General features: G+C 33.4%; 1 protein-coding gene across 1 annotated transcript in view; it reads left to right on the forward strand.

The window, feature by feature from the left end:
* The window catches only part of GALNTL6 (polypeptide N-acetylgalactosaminyltransferase like 6), a 1,082,002-nt gene that overhangs the window by 356,237 nt on the left and 706,987 nt on the right, over positions 1–18,778 (forward strand). The window contains exon 2 of the mRNA XM_063077473.1: positions 17,169–17,277. Coding sequence (XP_062933543.1) covers positions 17,169–17,277 — 109 coding nt within the window. The remainder of the gene's footprint in view (positions 1–17,168; positions 17,278–18,778) is intronic.

Below are 18,778 nucleotides of genomic sequence, written 5' to 3' on the forward strand. Positions count from 1 at the left end.
TGAGATATGTATATAAATTAGCTGAAATTCTTCTGCAAAGAATATTTGTCTCTTCCCAGTATATGTATTTATTCATTTTTTTATATTAGTATGATCTCATATACATTTTTAAATACTTTTTGTTATTAACTAATATTATCTTTTTTATTTTGTTGTTTACATTGTTCCAGATTTGGCCATCTGGGAGCTCTTTCAATTGCTTCTTGTGTTCCTCTGAATCATTCCCATCATTGCTGGTATTTATTGTTTTCTGTTTGTCTATTTAGTTGGATGGCTGGCTTATTCATTTACTTTTTGAGCACTTTTTTACATTCCAGCATTATAAGATGCTCCATGTTCATCTTCTGCAGTTTCCAGTTCATTCCTACAATCAACCATTTCGCCAAGGACCAATTGTTCCTTTTATTGGACAATGGTATTTTAAAAAATGATATGAGAGCTGGGTGTGTTCATTACTACTGTAGTGTTTTTGCTCCTAGGCTTTCTCAGCTAACAAGGCAAGGAAGTATATATTTATATTAGCCATATATATACACATATCTATAAATATTTTTACATGTAACCATCATTTGCTATATTCAGTTAAATATGAATTCATGCTGAGGTCTCCAACTCTAATTCATTACCAGATGGGTTGTTCTAGCCTCTCCCCTTCCTTATCTGTAAACTCCCACTCTAACAGTGATACACCTGTTTCCCACCATTGACCATCTATTTACTTAAAATGTTACATTCCAGTACTTATGTATAGAAGCATCAGAATTGTTATACCATATTCCTATGGGATGCAAATTTATTGACTAGAGTACAGTATTGTCTTAATACCTTTGGGAGGCTATAACAAAATACCTTAGACTGATAATTTTTAAACAACAGAAATCTATTGCTCATACTTCTGGAGGCTGAGAAGTCCAAGATCAAGGACCCCAGAACATTCAGTGTCTGGTGATGTCCTGTTTCTCAAAGACAGCACTTGTATGTCCTCACATAGCAGAAGGGGCAAGGAGGCTTCTTCAAGCCTCTTTTATAAGGCCACTAACCCACTCATGAAGGTGGAGCCCTCGTGACTTAGTGACTTCCCAAAGACCCACTTCTTAATACTGTCACATTGGATATTAGGTTCCAAGTTATAAAATTTGGGGGACACCAATGTAGCAAGTGCTTATGTCATTTTTTTTTTCTTTAGTTTTTCTCCACTCACTTTCAAAGTTACTTAGGTCAGCACCTTCTTCCCCCACACCTTCAATTAGGTTATTTCTATATTTATAATGTGGTTACATTTCTTCATCACATTCTGTCTTTTTTCCTGGAATTCTCCTGACCTCCTAAATAATTATACTTCTAAATTTGCATTTCTTAAGGTTCACTCTTCGTGATGGATTCAATGGATTTTGAGAAATGCATACTGCCACATATCCACAATTACAGTATCATACATTATAGTTTCATCACCCTAAAAAAATTACTGGCAATTCACCTATTTAGCCCTTCCTTGCCTCTTCACAAACCCTTATCAACCACTGATTTTTAACATTGCGTTAATTTCCTTTTCCCCAAATATGATATAGTTGGAATCATATAGTATATATCCTCTTCAGAATGGCTTCTTGCACCAAGCAATATACATTTGAGATTTATCCATGTTTTTTCATGGCTTAATAATTCATTTCAATTTATCACTGGAAAATATTCTATTGTATAGGTGCTCAGGTTTGTTTAATCCACTTCCCTTTTAAATGACATCTTGCTTGCTTGCAGTTTGGGGGAATTTTCAGGAAAGCTTCTAAAAATATTTACATGAAGTTTTTGTATGGACATAAGTTGTCAAATTAGTTGGATAAACAGCTGTGACTATGGTTGCTGGATGATATGGCAAGACTATGTTTCCTCTAATAAGAAACTGCCAAACTGTCATTCAAAGTGGCTATATCATTTTTCATTTCCACCATATTGCTCCATATCCTCTCTAGCAATTAGCATTGTCAGTTTGGGGGATTTACACGATTCTATTAAGTATGTAGTGTTATCTTACTGTGATTTAAATTTGCAATTCTCTAAGGACAGATGAGATTGAACATCTTTTTATATGCTTATTTTCCGTATGTATATCTTCTTTGGTGAGGGTCTGTACAGATCGATCGTTTGCCTATTTTAAAACTGAATTGTTTTCTCTTGTTAAACTTTAGGAGTTCTTTGTATATTTTGGTAACAGTTCTCTATCAGATATGTACTTTGCAAATATTTCCTACCAATCTGTATCTTGTCTTTTCATTCTCAGAATATTGCATTTTGCAGAGCAGAAGTTTTTAATTTTAATAAAGACCTACTTAATTTTTTCTCTCATTGATTGTACTTTTGTGTCCAAAAACATCATCAAATCTAAGGTCACCTAGATATTCCTCTCTGATTTATTCTAGAAGTTTTATAGTTTTGTGTTTTACATTTAGATGTTTATTTGGGGGTAATTTTTGTGAAAGATGTAAAGTTTGTGTCTCGATGTCCATATTATGCCATATGGCTGCACAAAGGTATCCATTTGCTGTAATGACTATCTCTGTTGAATTGCCTTTGCTCCATTGGCAAAGATCAGTTGACTATATTTGTGTGTGTTTATTTCTGGACACTGTATTCTGTTTCATTGATCTATATGTCTGTTCTTTTAACAGTACCATGTGTCTTTAATACCACAGCATTACAAGTCTTGAAATTGGGTAGTGCTGAGTCCTCCAATTTTGTTCTTTTTCTTAAGCATTGTATTATTTATTCTATGTCTTTTGTCTTTCCTTTATACACTTTAGGATCAGTTTGTTGGTAACTCTACAAAACAGCTTGCTGGGATTGAGTGGATTTTACTGAATCTTCTTTCTTTTTCTTAGCTAGCCTGGCTAGAGGTTTATCATTTTAAAGAACCAGCTTTTGGCTTTATTGATTTCAACTCTATAAATTTCATTAATTTTGTTTTCGATTTCATTAATTTCTGTTCTGGTTTATATTTCTTTCTTTACTTCTGCTTGCTTTCAGTTTAAATTGCTTTTATTTCTCTCTTTCCTAAGGCAGAAGCTTAGATTATTGATTTGAAATATTTCTTCTTTTCTAATACATGCATTAATTGCTATAAATTTCTCTCTAAGCACCACTTTTGATGCATAGCATAATTTTTGATATTTTATATAAATTAAGTTCAAGTATTTTTTAAAAATTTCTCTGACACTTATTTGTTGACTCCTCTGTTATTTAAAAATGTCTTACGCAATCTCTAAATATTTGGGGATTTCACATCTATTTTTCTGTTATTGACTTCTTATTTAATTCTACTACAGCCTGAGAAAATTCTTTGTATGATTTCTGTTCTTTCAAATCAGGTGTGTTTTATGAACTATCATGTGGTTTACCTTAGTGAATGTTCTTGAAAAGAATATGTATTGTGTTGGGATGAAATATTCTAAAAACATCAATTAGATCATATTGGTTGATAGCGCTGTTCAGGTCAACTTTATTCTTATTTATTCTAATTTTCTGCCTACTTGATGTATCAATTAATGAAAAAGCGATGTTGAAACTTTCAAATGTAATAATGAATTTTTTTCTATTGCAATTCTGTCAGTTTTTGTATTATGTATTTTGATGTTCTGTTGTTACATGCATACATACACACATACTTTAAGAATTGTATGTCTTCTTGGAAAATTAACCACTTTATTATTGTGTAATGCCATTTTTATCTTTATAATCTTCCTTCTTCTGAAGTCTGATTTTTCTGAAATTAATTTAACTACTCCAGCTTTCTTATGATTAGTGTTACCATGGAATACCCTTCTCCATCTCTTTTCTTTTAACCTATCTGAGTCATTACAGTTAAAGTAGGTTTGTAGACAACATACAGTTGGACTCACTATTTTTAATATGCTCTGAAAACCTCTCTCATTTAACTGCTGTGTTTAGACCATTTACATTTAAAGTGATTATTGATATCTTTACCATGTTTATAACATTTTTTCTATGCGTTGCAATAGTTTTTATTTCTTTATTTCCCTCTCTTTCTGCCTTCCATAGTTTTAACTATTGTATTTGTTTCCTCTCTTAGATATAAATTACCCTTCTTTTGACTTTCTTATCAGTTACCCTATTGTTCATGTTATACATTTTTAACTTATCTAAGTCTACCTTTAAATAACAGTATACTGTTTTGTATGTACCACAGTCTGTATAACAGACTATTCCCAATTTTTCCCTCCTATCCCTTATGACATTGCTGTAGTTTGTTTTACTTATTCATATGTTATGGTCAGTCAATATGTTGTTACTAGTATTACTTTAAATAAACCATTATTTTTTATATTAATTAGGAATAAGACAAATAAAAGATTTAACTTTACCTTCATTTATTCCTACTCTGATGCTCTTCCTTTCTTTATGTAAATGTGAGTTTTTAAACCATATTATTTTTCTTCTCCATGTAGATTTCTTGCTGGTAAGGTCTACTGGGAAAGAATTGTCTGATCTTTTATTTGTTTGTAACAGTCTTTATTTCTTCTTCACTTCCGAAGAATAATTCCACTGGATATAGAATTCTATGTTGGTGGATTTTTTTTTCTTTCAACATGTTCAGTATTTTGTTCCAATTCTTCTTCCTTGCATGGTTTCTGACAAAAAGTCTTCTGAAAGTCTTATCCTTGTTTCTCTATTGGTAAGGTGTTGCCAAATCCTCTCATACCCCCTCTGGCTGTTTTTCAAATTTTCTCTTTGTCTTTCATTTTCTGAAGTTTGAATACGATATGCCTAAGGGTAGTTTTGTTGGTTTGTTTGTTTGTTTGTTTGTTTGTTTTGTTTTTTGGTATGTGTCTCTGGTGTTCTCTGTGTTTAATAGATCTTTGGTTGAGTGTTTATCATTAATTTTGGAAAATTATCAGCGATTATTAATTCAAATATTTATTCTCTCACAGTTCTTGAGTATTCGTTTCCCCCCCCAATTATTTTCTTTTTCATGTATTTTAGTTTGAGAAATTTCTCTTGACCTATCTTCAAGTTCACTGATTCTCTTCTTAGCCATGTTTATTCTATTGATGAAGCCATCAAAGACATTCTTCATTTCTGTTATAGTCTTTTTTTACTTATAGCACTTCCTCTTGATTTTTTTTTTTTTAAACTTCCCACCTCTCTATTTCCATTCTCCATCTTTTCTGGCATATTGTCTACTTTTTTCCATTAGAGTCCTTAACATGTTAATTATAGTAACTTTAAATTCACTTTCTGATAATTCAAAATCTGTCTTACCTGAATATAGTTCTGATTCTTAGCTTGTCTCTTCAGACTGGGGTTTTCCTTGCCTTTCAGCATGCCTTGTAATGTTCTGTTGAAAGCCAGGTAAAACATATCAAGTAATAGAAACTGAGATAAATAGACTTCTAATATAAGTTGTTTTGTGATCTGGAGGGAATTGGGCCATGCTAAATATTTGCTATAGCTATAGGTGTCAATAACTTCAAGTTCCTGTAGTGTCCCTGTTTTGGTCTCACTCTGTATTAGGGCTTTCCTAAAAACTCCTCTTTATATAGAGTTTTTTTCAGATCTTTCAGCTGTAACCCATTGTTATTATACTTGACTCCACTGATGTTATGGTAAGGTATGGGGAAGGGGAAGTGTCCTATAATCTTAAAACAAAATCTCAATCTTTTAGTGGGCTTTATCTCTGGAATATGACTTTTACAAGCGTTTCTTACAGTTTCTCTCTCCCACACCCCAGTCCCCTTTGGTGAGACAAAAAAACTAGAGTAGACCATAATCCTCAGGGAAATGCCCTTTCTCCAAGTTGGATAAGACTCTGGTAAAGCCTTTCCCCTGGAGAGTAGCCTTTTGTTATGGAGAACCCTCTTCACAAAGGTTATTTTCCCCTCCCCCTGCCAGAACCATAAAGGGATTTCTTGAGTCTTTACTATAATGATCTGGTGTGGTTCCTGCAGGAAAAATCCAGGAAAGAATGGGTGCTCCCTAAGACTACAGCCCCAGGAGTTTCTGACTCTCTTGCTTGTCCACACTTAGCCTCCACCAATTCATCAAAATTATCATTTAAGAGTTTTTACCTGTTTAGAGGTCTTGCATCTTCTACTCCAAGCAAAGAGCTTAGCTGTGACTCTGGATTTTTATATCTCTTTAGGTTTCTGGGTGGCAGTTTGCACTGAAACCTCAGTTCTCCAATAGATCCCCAAAAATGTTGTGGATTTTGAGTTTATCAGCTTTATTCTTGTTGTAAAGACAAGAGTGACAACTTTTAAAATCTTTGCAGGCTGGAGCTGAAAACAGAAATCCATTATGGTCATTTTTTACAATTTATTTTTAGGGTAGTTATGTTAAAGTATTTTAAAGTTCTGAATGTTCTATTTGAAAGACTAGAATGTTCACAATTTTGAATGAAGTGACTTATTTTCCTAGGTACATAGGGTTACTATCTTTTACACAGCTATTTTTTCTGCAATATTAGTTGTGCTTAGCAAAGTATTAGCTTAAAAACCTATGATTGTTAAACTATATTAAAACTGAAAATAGAATTAAACTCTCAATTAGTTCAATATTTGTATTTGTGTACATTTACAATCATTAAGTAAATAATAAATAAATAATAATAATGTTTTTTTTTCAGGTAAATCACTCTCATCTTACAACTACATGAGATAAATTTTGTTATTTCCATTTCATAGAGTAAGAAAGTGAGATATCAGAATTTAGGCTCTTAACTGATAATTATTTTACCTCCTGAAAGAATCTGAAATTGGCTGTCCATTTCAGATATTTGGGAAGGTAGAAAGATGTAGGTTAAAGAGTTTAGCCAAAGTCAAATTTCTAGATTAGTTAGATCACTTTGCAATCAGAAAATATAATATCTCAAATTAAGCAAGTATGTCTTAGCCATCTGATCTTAAAGCACAAAGGTGAAAGAGTATTCCTTATATAAGTAAATTATTTTATTTTATTTTTACTCTTTGACATCTATGTTTCTCTTTATTAATATGAAATATCTCATTTGTGGATACTTTTCAAGACTTCAAAAGCAATAAAGTAGAATAAATTACATTGTTGTGTAGTTGACACCCTTAATATAGAAATCATAAATACTATGCAGATTTTTATTTGTTTTGTTTCATGATCAAATGAGGATAAATCTTTTCCAACATTTACTAATATGCTATTCAATCTCATATCTATGTTCTGTAAAATGAAGTGTTAGTTCTAAATATAAAAAACTGTGACTGCAAACTATAATTATAATAATCGAAGTTGCCTTCCCGTAAGTAAATTATTTTCAGAGTACAGAGTAGATACCAGGAAAACACAATGATCGATTGTCTTTCATGTCTACAATTTGTCGAACAAGATACTCTAAATTAAGAGCTTGGAAAACATCTTTGCTGGTATTTGGAGTAATTAGCTGTGAAAGTCACAGTCCAAGACCCTTTTAAGACTCAGATTTTAAGTGCTTCTTCTTCCACTTGTCAAGTCTTGACATTTTATCATTTGGTATTTGAGGAAGTGGAGATTATCCTCCCCACCACCAGGAACACTGTAGACAAATTATATTTATGCTAGATAGCCAATACTATTAAAAGAAACCTGGTTTAGATATTCAAAAGCATTGGCACTTCTGCCTGAAAGAAAAGTTTGCACACCCACATAAGAACAGGTCTCTATATTTAAGTAAAGTATATCATCATTTAATAGTTTTTAGAGTGAAATTTTCCAGTGGGAAGATATTATTGCTTATTCGACCAGTAAATCCAATTGTCTATTAGTTACTTCTCCTTCTAGGTCTTAAGCACTTTAAATTTATTGTGCCCCAAACTCAGCACATCTTTGCCTTCTTCTCCCCCCCCCCACAACAATACTTAAATAAGGTATAAAAGACCTCATTAAAAGTAATATTGTATAGTGTACTTGCTTATTATGTATATTTTTAATATGGCACTTCTAGAATGTAAGCCCCTCAAGGGCATGAACCTTTCTCTGCTTTAGTAACTGATAAATTCCAACTACCTAGAACAGTGCCAGGCACATAGGAGATGCTGAATGAATATTGTTTGAATGAAGGAGTGTCTCCTATTAGAATATATTGTCCTCGAGGGATGCAATTTTGTATCACTCACAACTACATCTCTAGTGCCAGAGCAGGCATTCAATAAATGCCTGTTGACTGACCAGTTGAATAGAGAATTGAATAAAATTACACCAGTACTAAAATATCAGTAGTAGAAGTGAAACATAGTACAAATACCCTCCACTTTTATCTCTAAGTGACATATGTAACTTACAATGATCCATTTTACATGTTAGATTGTGATACTCCTGAAAATAAATAAATGTTTGTTCAATTTTTCATGATTTATTGTGACTTTGTTACCTTTTTTACTCAATTTTCCTAAGGATTGAATGGGCTTAAAACACCTATTTAGCTATTAGTACAGACAAGCTAAAAACATATGGTGTGAAGTTGCATATTCCAATTGTCTTCATTGTTTAGGACAATTTCCTTCAGATAAAAATTTTAAATCATCACGTTTAAAGCTATTTAGAATGTTAACAAAACTAAAAGTAGAAAAGATCTTATTGAAGACAATGCTGAGATGTCCTCTGCAACTGTGTACACATGGTTGATGTGATGATGATTTGAGTAACTGTGAAAATGAAAATCAATTACTATGGCCAAATTAAGCATGTATTTATGCAGTGATATTTTAGGAACATGAAATAGATAATTTAGCCATGCTATTATCTTATTTCTCATTTGCAAACTAATTTCATATCCTCAGTTATAATTCTGGATCTAGTTCTATTATACTGTTCATTTTATTAGTACATATATAAAAACACCTGGGTGACATACAAGTTGGAGAAAGAACTGATGCTCTTTTGGTTTCTTTGTCACAATCACACTTATCATGACAAAGGATCATTGCTTTTTTCCCTCTAATCCTCACTTCCTCTTTCTGTGTTGTATGTTTCCTTTTAGACATAGCACAGTGAGCTCAGATTAATAAGAAAATAGAGTCACAGTTTAAGATAATAATGATTCTAGAGAACAACTGAGCATACTGTGTTTTTTCCTTGATGAACTGGTAGGGTGGAATCCTAGAGGCACCATATGATATCCTTCTGAAGAAAAATTCAGGGGGCCATGAAACCCAGGCTTAATACCCCCAGAAAATTGCAAGTGTATGTCTTCACCATCAACAGGGGGACAAGTGATTCTTGAAGGTTAATATAATATGCTTTATTGACATGATCTATTTTTGCATTTACATTTTCACAAAAATGCTGCCCACTTCCATTCTGATTTTTCTTTGTTTTTGTTTTTCTTTTCTTTCTGTCTTTTTTTAATCTTTCCCCTTAGGAATCACAAAAAGAATACTGTGAGATGGGAAAAATTCTCAGAAAATTTGTCATTTTGTAAGCTGCTGATTTCCTCAGTGTTTCTCCAAGGTACGCTGCTTCACAGCAGTCAGCAATGTGGAGAGCTTTCCTGCTGAGTTAACAAGTTTTTTGTGTGGTGAAAAAAAGTAAAAATTATAGTAATTTGGAGGCTCAGTAACACAACTATTCTACATCCTATGCTTAGGTGGAAATTTTGGATGTCAGCTGGATTATAATTACTGCTGACTTCTTAACCCTACCTAACATCAGGGAGAATTTTACCAGGCACTTTCAGTTCATTTTCTTTAACTAACAAAACGACTCTTAATAATGTTGTTCTTTATTCACTTGAGAATAGTTTGCTACTGATCTCTCTGGTTTCTTACTAACAGAAGCTTCTGTTTACTGACAATTAATTACGATTATAATGATATGAAACTTAAGAAGTGGCAATATATTAAAGAGGAGAGTTAACACACAATGTTTTTCTCTTTTTCAGCTACTCAGACATGAGTCCTATCTAAACAGGGAGGCACCTTCAGAAATTCTTCAGGCACCTTCAGAAAGCACCTTAAGAAATCACAGAGTGAGGGTGATCTGACTTTTGCCTATGCAAACAAGTGATGTTTAATCTTCCCATTGGCCAAAGAATGAATACGTTATTTAAAAAATAGTTTCAGGGCTATTGGAGCAGGAAGAAAGAGATGTCAGAACTCTCAAATTGTATGTTCCTTATAGTACATGAATATAGTCATTTAAAATAAAATGTTGGTATTATTATAATCTGAGTGTGATAGCAGCCTTTTTTTGCAAACAAATCCTGTAGGGAAATGTGTATAATAAAAGTAAATATTACTATATGATACAATTTCATCCTGCAGCGTGTGTGGTGAATATAATTGTGTTATCAGGAAGAAATGATCTTTTCTGGGATGCGGAACATCAGGCCACTCAGTTGTTCTGTCTTTTTTTATCCTTAAAATAAAGCCAGACCATTATTTAGTTACCAGAACTTACTCTGCCTCTGACTTTTTCACTTTTGTAAATCTTCTCACCGGTTTTTGCCTCAGTATTTGTCTTTAACTAGCTATAATGATCTACACGGCAACCTTGGAAAGCTACTATATGAGTGTCATTAAATGGCACCTGAGAAATCGTTCTGTGTTCTCAGGAGCTGAGATACTAATGTAAATACAAAGCATAAATTTACAAGCTCAAGGTCTCCGAAAGCTCGGTCAAGTTCACACCTGGTAGAAGGCAATGCCATCAATTTCTGAAGCAGGCTGAGTGAGCGTCATGATTAAGCCTGGCCAGAGGTTTCAGACTGGCAATGGCAGGTTTGATATGTCCCAAAGACATGATTTTGCATAATATGTTTCATAAATATTTGAATTAGTTTAAAATTTAAAAATCAAGATTTTATATAACAACCCAGATTTTCAGATTTTTTTGAAAAAACTTAAGATCTAAAGTAAGAGCTATACTCCTTCACACATCTGAGTTCTCAGTCCCATTCTAGACGCTGTTTAGAAAGTCGAAAGAATGGACTGACTAGAAGTTTCGGCAATCAATACCAGCTCAAGATTAATTTTATTTTGCCAGTGCCTTTTAAGTATGTTAACAATGACACATCTGAGAATTTATACAGAATGTAAAGAGCAAGATATAGGTACCCACTAAAAATGATTTTATGTTCTAACACTAACTTATCAATATGTTTTTTGGGTATACAGAAATGCAGATCCTTCTGTGTGGATTGTTCTAGAACCACTGCTTGCTTTGTAGTTGGGTTCAAATTCAGGAAGGAAAAGGATATTAGAACAACTACAGTAAAACTAACTTTGCATTCTCTCACTTTTCAGTTTGGGAGCCTTTGATGACTCTTTGTTACTCTGTGCTTAGAGTCCAAAGTCTTGTGTATGAATATATATATACATATATATTTTGGTTTCACCTTCTCATCTGCTTTCATTTCCTAAAACTTTTCTAGCTGACTTTATATAATAAAGTTTAAATAAATAAATAATAGGAGTATCATAAAAGGTCTCCACATTTGTTTGGTTTTATTAATTCATAAGTTTTAAAAACAGACACACTTGGTTCAAATTCTACAGTTTGCCACTTACTATGTATGTGATACTGGAGAACTTGTTAATTCAACAAACTTAACATTTCTAAACTCTAGTTAATCACCTGGTTCTTAATCTTATGTGCATAAAATTATAAGAATAAATGATAGTCATCTCCATTTTCCATTATGTTACTTTTTCAGTAGTGTTTTATTTGCTTAAAACAGGTAGCTTCAATATATTTAAAAAAAATTACTCATGACCAACATAACAATTCACACTCATCACTATATTCTATTAACATCTACTGTAATAGAGTTTGGCCCATATAATTTATGATTTGCTTAATGTATGTAAGTTTTGTCTCTGAAACGATGTTAAAAGTTTTCAAGGATAATGGAAGTAACTCAAATATCTATAGAAATAGCAGAGAGGGTGAAAACAACAGGTATTAATATATCACCTTATGATAACCCAAGGCCTTTCACACACATTATCTGATTTACTATTCATAAAACCTTGTGAGGCAGGTAAGGTAGGTATTTTTCTACCCTAATTACATATATGAGTTAACTGAGAGATCTAGAGAAAATGTAGATTTCCTGCCTATGATTAGAAAACCTAACTTATGTTGTCTGGCCCTAAATCCAGAGTCCTTCCAATAGTCACACTGTCTTCAAGGAACAAATAGAGTGGTAGGTCCATGCTTGATCGTGAGAATAAAAATCCATTCATTGTTTGATTTACAAAACCTAAGGTAGGTTTTAGAATGCAGACAATCTTTTCTTCACAGACATTCACAAATGTTTTTTTTTATTATCATCACCATATGTAGTTATAAATAAGATTGCTCTAATTTACAGCAAGATATTTTTATTCACCAGGGGTTTCCAGACTGACAGCACTTGGGAGGTGTTTTAAGATGATTAAAAGTTAGTAACAGTAGTCAGGTATCCCCAGAGTTCGTCACTCCCTATAGCAGTACACCCTAGTTTTAGTTTTTCACCCATTTGTGTCACATCCGTGACCCTAAAAGGTGTTTAAGTTTGTTACCTCTGGTAAATATATGGCCTATAAGAATGTTTTATCCTTGGAAACTTTTATCCTTGTTTTATCTTTGGAAATTTTTTCTCATGACCCCTTCAAAAATATATATATTTTTTTGGTAGGCTTTGGGATCCAGCTCTAGTATTACATGTGGTTTCTACTTAATGAATTCTGTCTCTTCCATCCCTGGTATTTTTTCAAGTTAATTATTTGTAGCAATATTACAATGAATAAAAAGCCCTCAAGGTGAAAAACAGAAAGAGCTCACAAATAAATGGCTGACCTAATGATGGGTCTGAAATATATGCCTCATGAAGGTACAATACTCTTTATATTAATTTTACAAGGTCATAGATAATGGATCTGTCCTACTGCAATCACACAGAGGACATATGATATAACCCAGGAGGGAAGCAAATGGATCTGGGCACTGGAGATTGCTCATGTGAAAGGAAAGGCCAGAATACTGATGGATCATTTACTGCATGGTTAAGCTTTCATAACCAGGGTAATTCTACACAAATGTACTGGGATTGATTTAGGGTTTTTTTGCCCACCTTTCCGGCTGGTGAAAAGGATGCACACATACCTAATTTTTATATTGGTCGTCATCCCTCCATGTGAAAAAGATTCTTCAGTAGACTGTGGCACATGCTATGCTAATCAGTTTGAATTATTTGTTTAATATGATAATTGTGTAATTTTCCTATTCATATGGATTAGAAGTTGTCAACCTTTAGTAAGCTTCAGAATCACCTGGAGAACTTGTTAAAACACAGATTTCTCACATATTTCTGCATCTCTCTTCAAAGTTTCTGGTTTAATAGAAGTGAGTTGGGACCAGGGAATCGTATTCCTAACAAGTTCCCAGATGACGCTGATGCTGCTTGCTGGTCTGTGAGTAGCACTGATATAGATAGAAGAGGTATTAGTGCAGCAAACCCTCAGAGAGCCTTGACTAAAGTACTTCCAGATAGTCTGGTTTAACCTGATTTCTCTACCATCATAAAATGTTCTCATGATGCTAACACACCTTGCTGGAGCATTAATAACTGCTGAGAATGCTTAAGAACTTTTATTTGAGATTTATTTTTTATAAAAATACTTGCGAATAATTTTTAAAATGCAATCATGCTCCCTTACTTGCAATTTCTGACACCCAGAGGCAACTATGTCAATCTTTTCTTTATTCTGTTACATGATTCCATATTTGTAGATAACAAGTGTATTTCTGTTCGCTGACATTTCTCACTTTTGGTTTTATCTCCTGATTTCCTATTATATTAAATGTGTACTTAACTATTTTCTCTCACCATTTCCTTTAACTTCCAGTATAGTTACAGCACCAAATTTAGTTAAGCCGATATGCTGGTTAGATTATTTATACCTGAATCAAATAATGTGCTATAATTATCCTTATTTTCTTATACTCTTTTTTCTTCTAGTGCTGTTAATTGACCCACTTTTCATTTGCTTACATTTTTATATATGTATTATTTATCCATCCCATCTTTTTGGAAAAACTCTCAATATGTTTTTTAAAAAATAGAAAAAGAGTAAGATTGTTTATCTATTTGCTTTTCTTGTTTTGTTTTGTTTTGTTTTGTTTTTCCCCCACAGACACATCCTACCTGGAGCTGCTTTCCACCCACTTTGTCCAGTCGGGACTGCAGGGTCTCTAGGCTTGCCACCATTTTGCCATCCCCTACAGTGTGGTATCTTTTTGTCTATTTCTCTATTGTTTTTTGTTTTTCTATTTCTTAGTAGGGTTCCTTCAACCTTCATTTTCCAGACTATCTCAATTATTCTTTTCCTGATATCACATTTATACTTTTCAAGGGCTCTTTCTTATTCTTTAAAGCTCCTTTCTTTTTAAATTTCTGTTTCTATGGAGGAAATTTTCTTAAAGCTCTTTGAGGAAATTAAATTCAGATTTTTTTTCTTTTTGAAGTTTTTGTCAGTGCCTTACATTGTCTCTGTTTCCTTCAAGTTTCACAGGGCTTTTGATTCTTTTGATTATTTCTAACCTCTGAATTTTATGTTAAAAACTCTCTGAAATGGCTTGTATTCCTTGGCTGCCTATACATACTTATGGATGAAGTGGTGATAATACTACATGAAGTTCTATGTGTAGGGAAGGGCTTGTTCATGGTGTGTTTATGGGGTGTGTACCTGGGAGCCAGTCCCTGTATCTCGTTCTTTTGATTCCAATTCTCCAGAAAGGATTTTCTCAATACCTTGTCTAAGGATATAAGCTGCAGGCTAACAGCTTTTTGGAAGTCTGGTGAAGGAATTTAGCTTCGTTAACAATGTTTGGTGTATAAATTAAGATGTAATGCTGATTTTCACTGCAGCTTGGCATCCTTTTATTCAGCTGTTTCTGGTTGGTCGAGAACATACTTTTCTTATTAAAGCTCCAGTCTCCTATGGGTGGGGAGTATGAAGGATGGCTCTCAGAATTCGCCTCGTTGTTGGAGTTGGAGAGAGAACTCAGGGGAGTCTAAATGCCCCTTATAAAAAAATGTCAACCAATCTTTCTTTTTCACATTTAACCACACCTTCAGAAATACCTGATGGCTCTCATTCTTCGGTATTTCCAAAATTCAGAAGAATAAAAAAAATGCTTCCTTTCCAGTAATTCTCAATCATTTACAAAAAGTGTATGCCAGTTCAATTATCTGCTTTCTTGATGCATCTGATGCTTTATTGTCATTTTCATTTGGTTTCTAGAGAGAGTAAAGGTTAACTTTTGTGTTCAATTTACCTTGCATTACCAGTTACTAAGAATTTTCTACCTTAAATATACAAAATAAGGGAGGTAAAGTGTATCCAGTAACTGAGAGAGCTTTGTATAATTGGAGTTTACATAAGAATATCTCCATGTTTTATGTCAAACTTTGTCTTGAAATTATCTATTTTAATCTGAAAGTCATGTCTGTTATATTATCTAAATTAGTGTAGGAGATTTCCATTAGAACTTAGTACTTACCACTGTAAAGGCATGGCTGAAGCAAAACATGGGTTGTGCATTTTTTGAAATTATTATTTTCTATAACTTCCTGTGCCTTGCCAAGTTTTGGTAAATTTTCTAATTATGAGATTAACATCAATTAGAAAATATATTTGACTTTTTTAAACGTTTGCTATATATCCCCAAAATTGCATTTTTCCATTTTTCTTCTATTTTTGCTATATTTCTTTGAATTTATTTCCCACAACTTTATCTTCCTTTTAATGTTTATCCTCACTGTTCTTAATATTTTATATAAACTCTACTTCATTTTTATAAGTCTGTTCCTATGTTTTTTTCTGAGCTGCAACTATTATCAGCAATAAATTCCTTATATAGAAATATATAGATTACATATTAAATATGTAGATTATAGTTACCTGATTCAGAGAATCTTTCCTCTGATTTTTAACTACCTTGTTTTTTTTTTAAAAAAAAAATATATTATGTCCCATTTTCATCCTTTCAAAACAAAGGTGGATATTTTATAAACTATAAAGATGTGCTAAAGGTAGATAATTTTTCATAAGTGTAATGACTATACTATTTAAAACTAATAGGACATTTTGTTTGCCTAGGAAAGGCTTTTAGAATAAACTTACCTCACTGAAATTATTCATCTTTTGCCTATATAAACTTTTTTCTACTTAAAAAATTTTTCTTCTATTCATTTTGTAGATGTATTACTTATTTGCAAAAAGAAAAAATAAAGACAAGAAAAACAGTATATGAATGTAAAAACATTTATTTTACATTATCTTGACTAATAAGATTATGAAGATAAATTTCATTAAAACAATTTTTGTTTTTTATTACCAGAAATACACACCATAAAAAAAGAAGTAGCTTAGCAATGTACATAGAAATAAATTTCAAGTTGACATTACAACACATTGGGTTTTGGAAAAGCATAAAGTACATGTTGTGACTACAGTTGATGAGTGGGTGAGAATTTCAACTATAAGTGTAAACATGAGCTATGCTTTAGCAGCAATCTAGATAAGAGCCAGTAGTTAATAGTTCTTAAGACCCCAATTTTGATTGTAACAGAACAGGTCCAAATCCTGGCTTTGCTATTGTGGTTCAACGCAAGTTGTTTTAGTTCTCTGCACCTCAGTTTAATTAGCAGAGAAATGGAGATTTACAACCCAAGAATATTATAAATATTAAACAAATTTCTATACACGGAGTACCTGGCACATAGTGAGCATTCAATGAATGGTTGTAAATACTATTATAAAGTCATTCAAATATACTTGATCAAAATGTATTAAACTGTAGAAATCACAAACAAATTAATTTAGTTTAACACCAAAATTGGTAGCATTACCAATATTTACACTCTGGGCAAACAAAAAAGGCTAGGCATTTATGTTTAGAGGAGGTGACACACTGAATTAACAGTGTCTCTGGATGAAATAAAATAAGAAGTGGTAGGAGTTTGCTTTATTTTAGTGGTTAAAAAAGGGATTTAAAATGTGTATTAATCTGGTCAATAGTAATAGCTTTCTTTTCACTATACTTAGGGGAACCACTTATTTAACACATATTCTTTGATTGCCTATTATGTGCCCGGCTGTGTTTACCTACCATGCAAAAGGAAATGCCTCCTTTTTATGCTTGAATACTTTCCTTTTCCACAGACATTTCCACTGGGCCTGGGCGAAGGGCAATTCTATTCATGGACAGATGGTTTGAGAAGAAAGGACTGGCATGACTATGAAAGCATTCAGAAAGAGGCTATGCGCTCAGGTATGAAGTTCAGTGTAAGCCAAAGTGCTACTTTACTTAATACAGTGTCTCATTTGTCACTTAGGGTCTCTAATTAGTATTTCTTCTGCACACAGTAAAGTACACCTCATGGGGATATTTGAGGTCAACACTAAACAGAACCAAATGACTTCAAATTTCAGAGAAAAAACAAATAATTAATAGCTCGCTTTTCAATAGTTTCTGGGGGTATATTGGGATTTACCAATGATACATGACCTCTTCAGCAGGAGCCACTCATGAGGGCTGAAGTGTATCTAACCAGCAATGCTAAGTATCTAAGGGGTACCACAATTTCTAGACATTGGCAGGGTGGTACAGCAAGTCAGTTGATCATGGCAGCTGGGGACCTGAGGTTGGCAATTCTTGGACAATCAGGCAGTTAAATGGACTCAAGTAGGTTTGTACATGTGTAGCAGAATTCTACTCTTGGGGTAGAATTAGAGGGAAAAGTTACAGAAAAGAATAAGTTCTTCTAGAAGGACTGAAAAATTAGGTTGTTGAAATAAAACGGAAGGGACTATAAGTAGAAATCCAGTGAAAGTGAAAAACACATGTCGGGAAGCCCATATTCTATTATTAAGAAGGAGCTCTGTTTTTTCGCAGAGCAGCCACAGTTTGGTAGAGACCTCTGAGCAGCACCGAGATCATGCATCCCAGTCTAATTAGCTGCAGAACTATGTCTAGCCATGATGTGAGATCCTCCCAGCCAAACTTCATAACTCATCCCCTCAGGACAACTAAAGTTAGAATGCTTAAATAGTTATGAAATTGATCAGGGCTGTGAAATGTTCCTAGCTCTGTGTTAGGTATGGCTGACCTAATTATAGTCTTCTTTCATTCCTTTTCTCTATATAAAGCTGCCTACACCCCACCCCCAACTCCATTAAAGCTGCTTGTCCCAAGGATATTCTCTGTTGTGAAAGAGTCAAATGCTTCCAGCTTTCATTGTCTTTCCACCTTGGCCTTGACGCGATGAATGATTACAAAAGTGAGTTCATTACCAGCATCCTCACCTCTCTAGTTCACTTATCTTTTCTCCTCTATTTGCTTGATCAACCCTTTATTAATCCAACTCACAGTTCCTCTTTCTGACCCCAGGATATTGAAATTTTTGGAGATGTTCACATAAACTTACCAACTGAAGCTACCAAAAGTTTAATAATAATAATAATAATAAAATAATAATAATAATTTATTTATTTATTTATTTTTTCTTTTTTGTGACCGGTAAGGGGATCATAACCCTTGGTTTGGTGTCGCCCGCACTGGCTGAGCGCACGGCCATCCCTATATAGGATCCGAACCCAGTGGGAGCGCCACTGCGCTCCCAGCGCCGCACTCTCCCAAGTGAGCCACGGGGGTCGGCCCATAAAAAAATTTATTGAATGGATGTTTTCTACTAGGTGCTTTACATATGTATTTTATTTATTTGTTTGTTTGTTTGTTTGTTTATTACTTCCCCCCTTTAATCCCTTTTATT

The sequence above is a fragment of the Cynocephalus volans genome, chromosome 13 (genome assembly GCF_027409185.1).
Source record: "Cynocephalus volans isolate mCynVol1 chromosome 13, mCynVol1.pri, whole genome shotgun sequence".
NCBI classification, from domain to species: domain Eukaryota; kingdom Metazoa; phylum Chordata; class Mammalia; order Dermoptera; family Cynocephalidae; genus Cynocephalus; species Cynocephalus volans.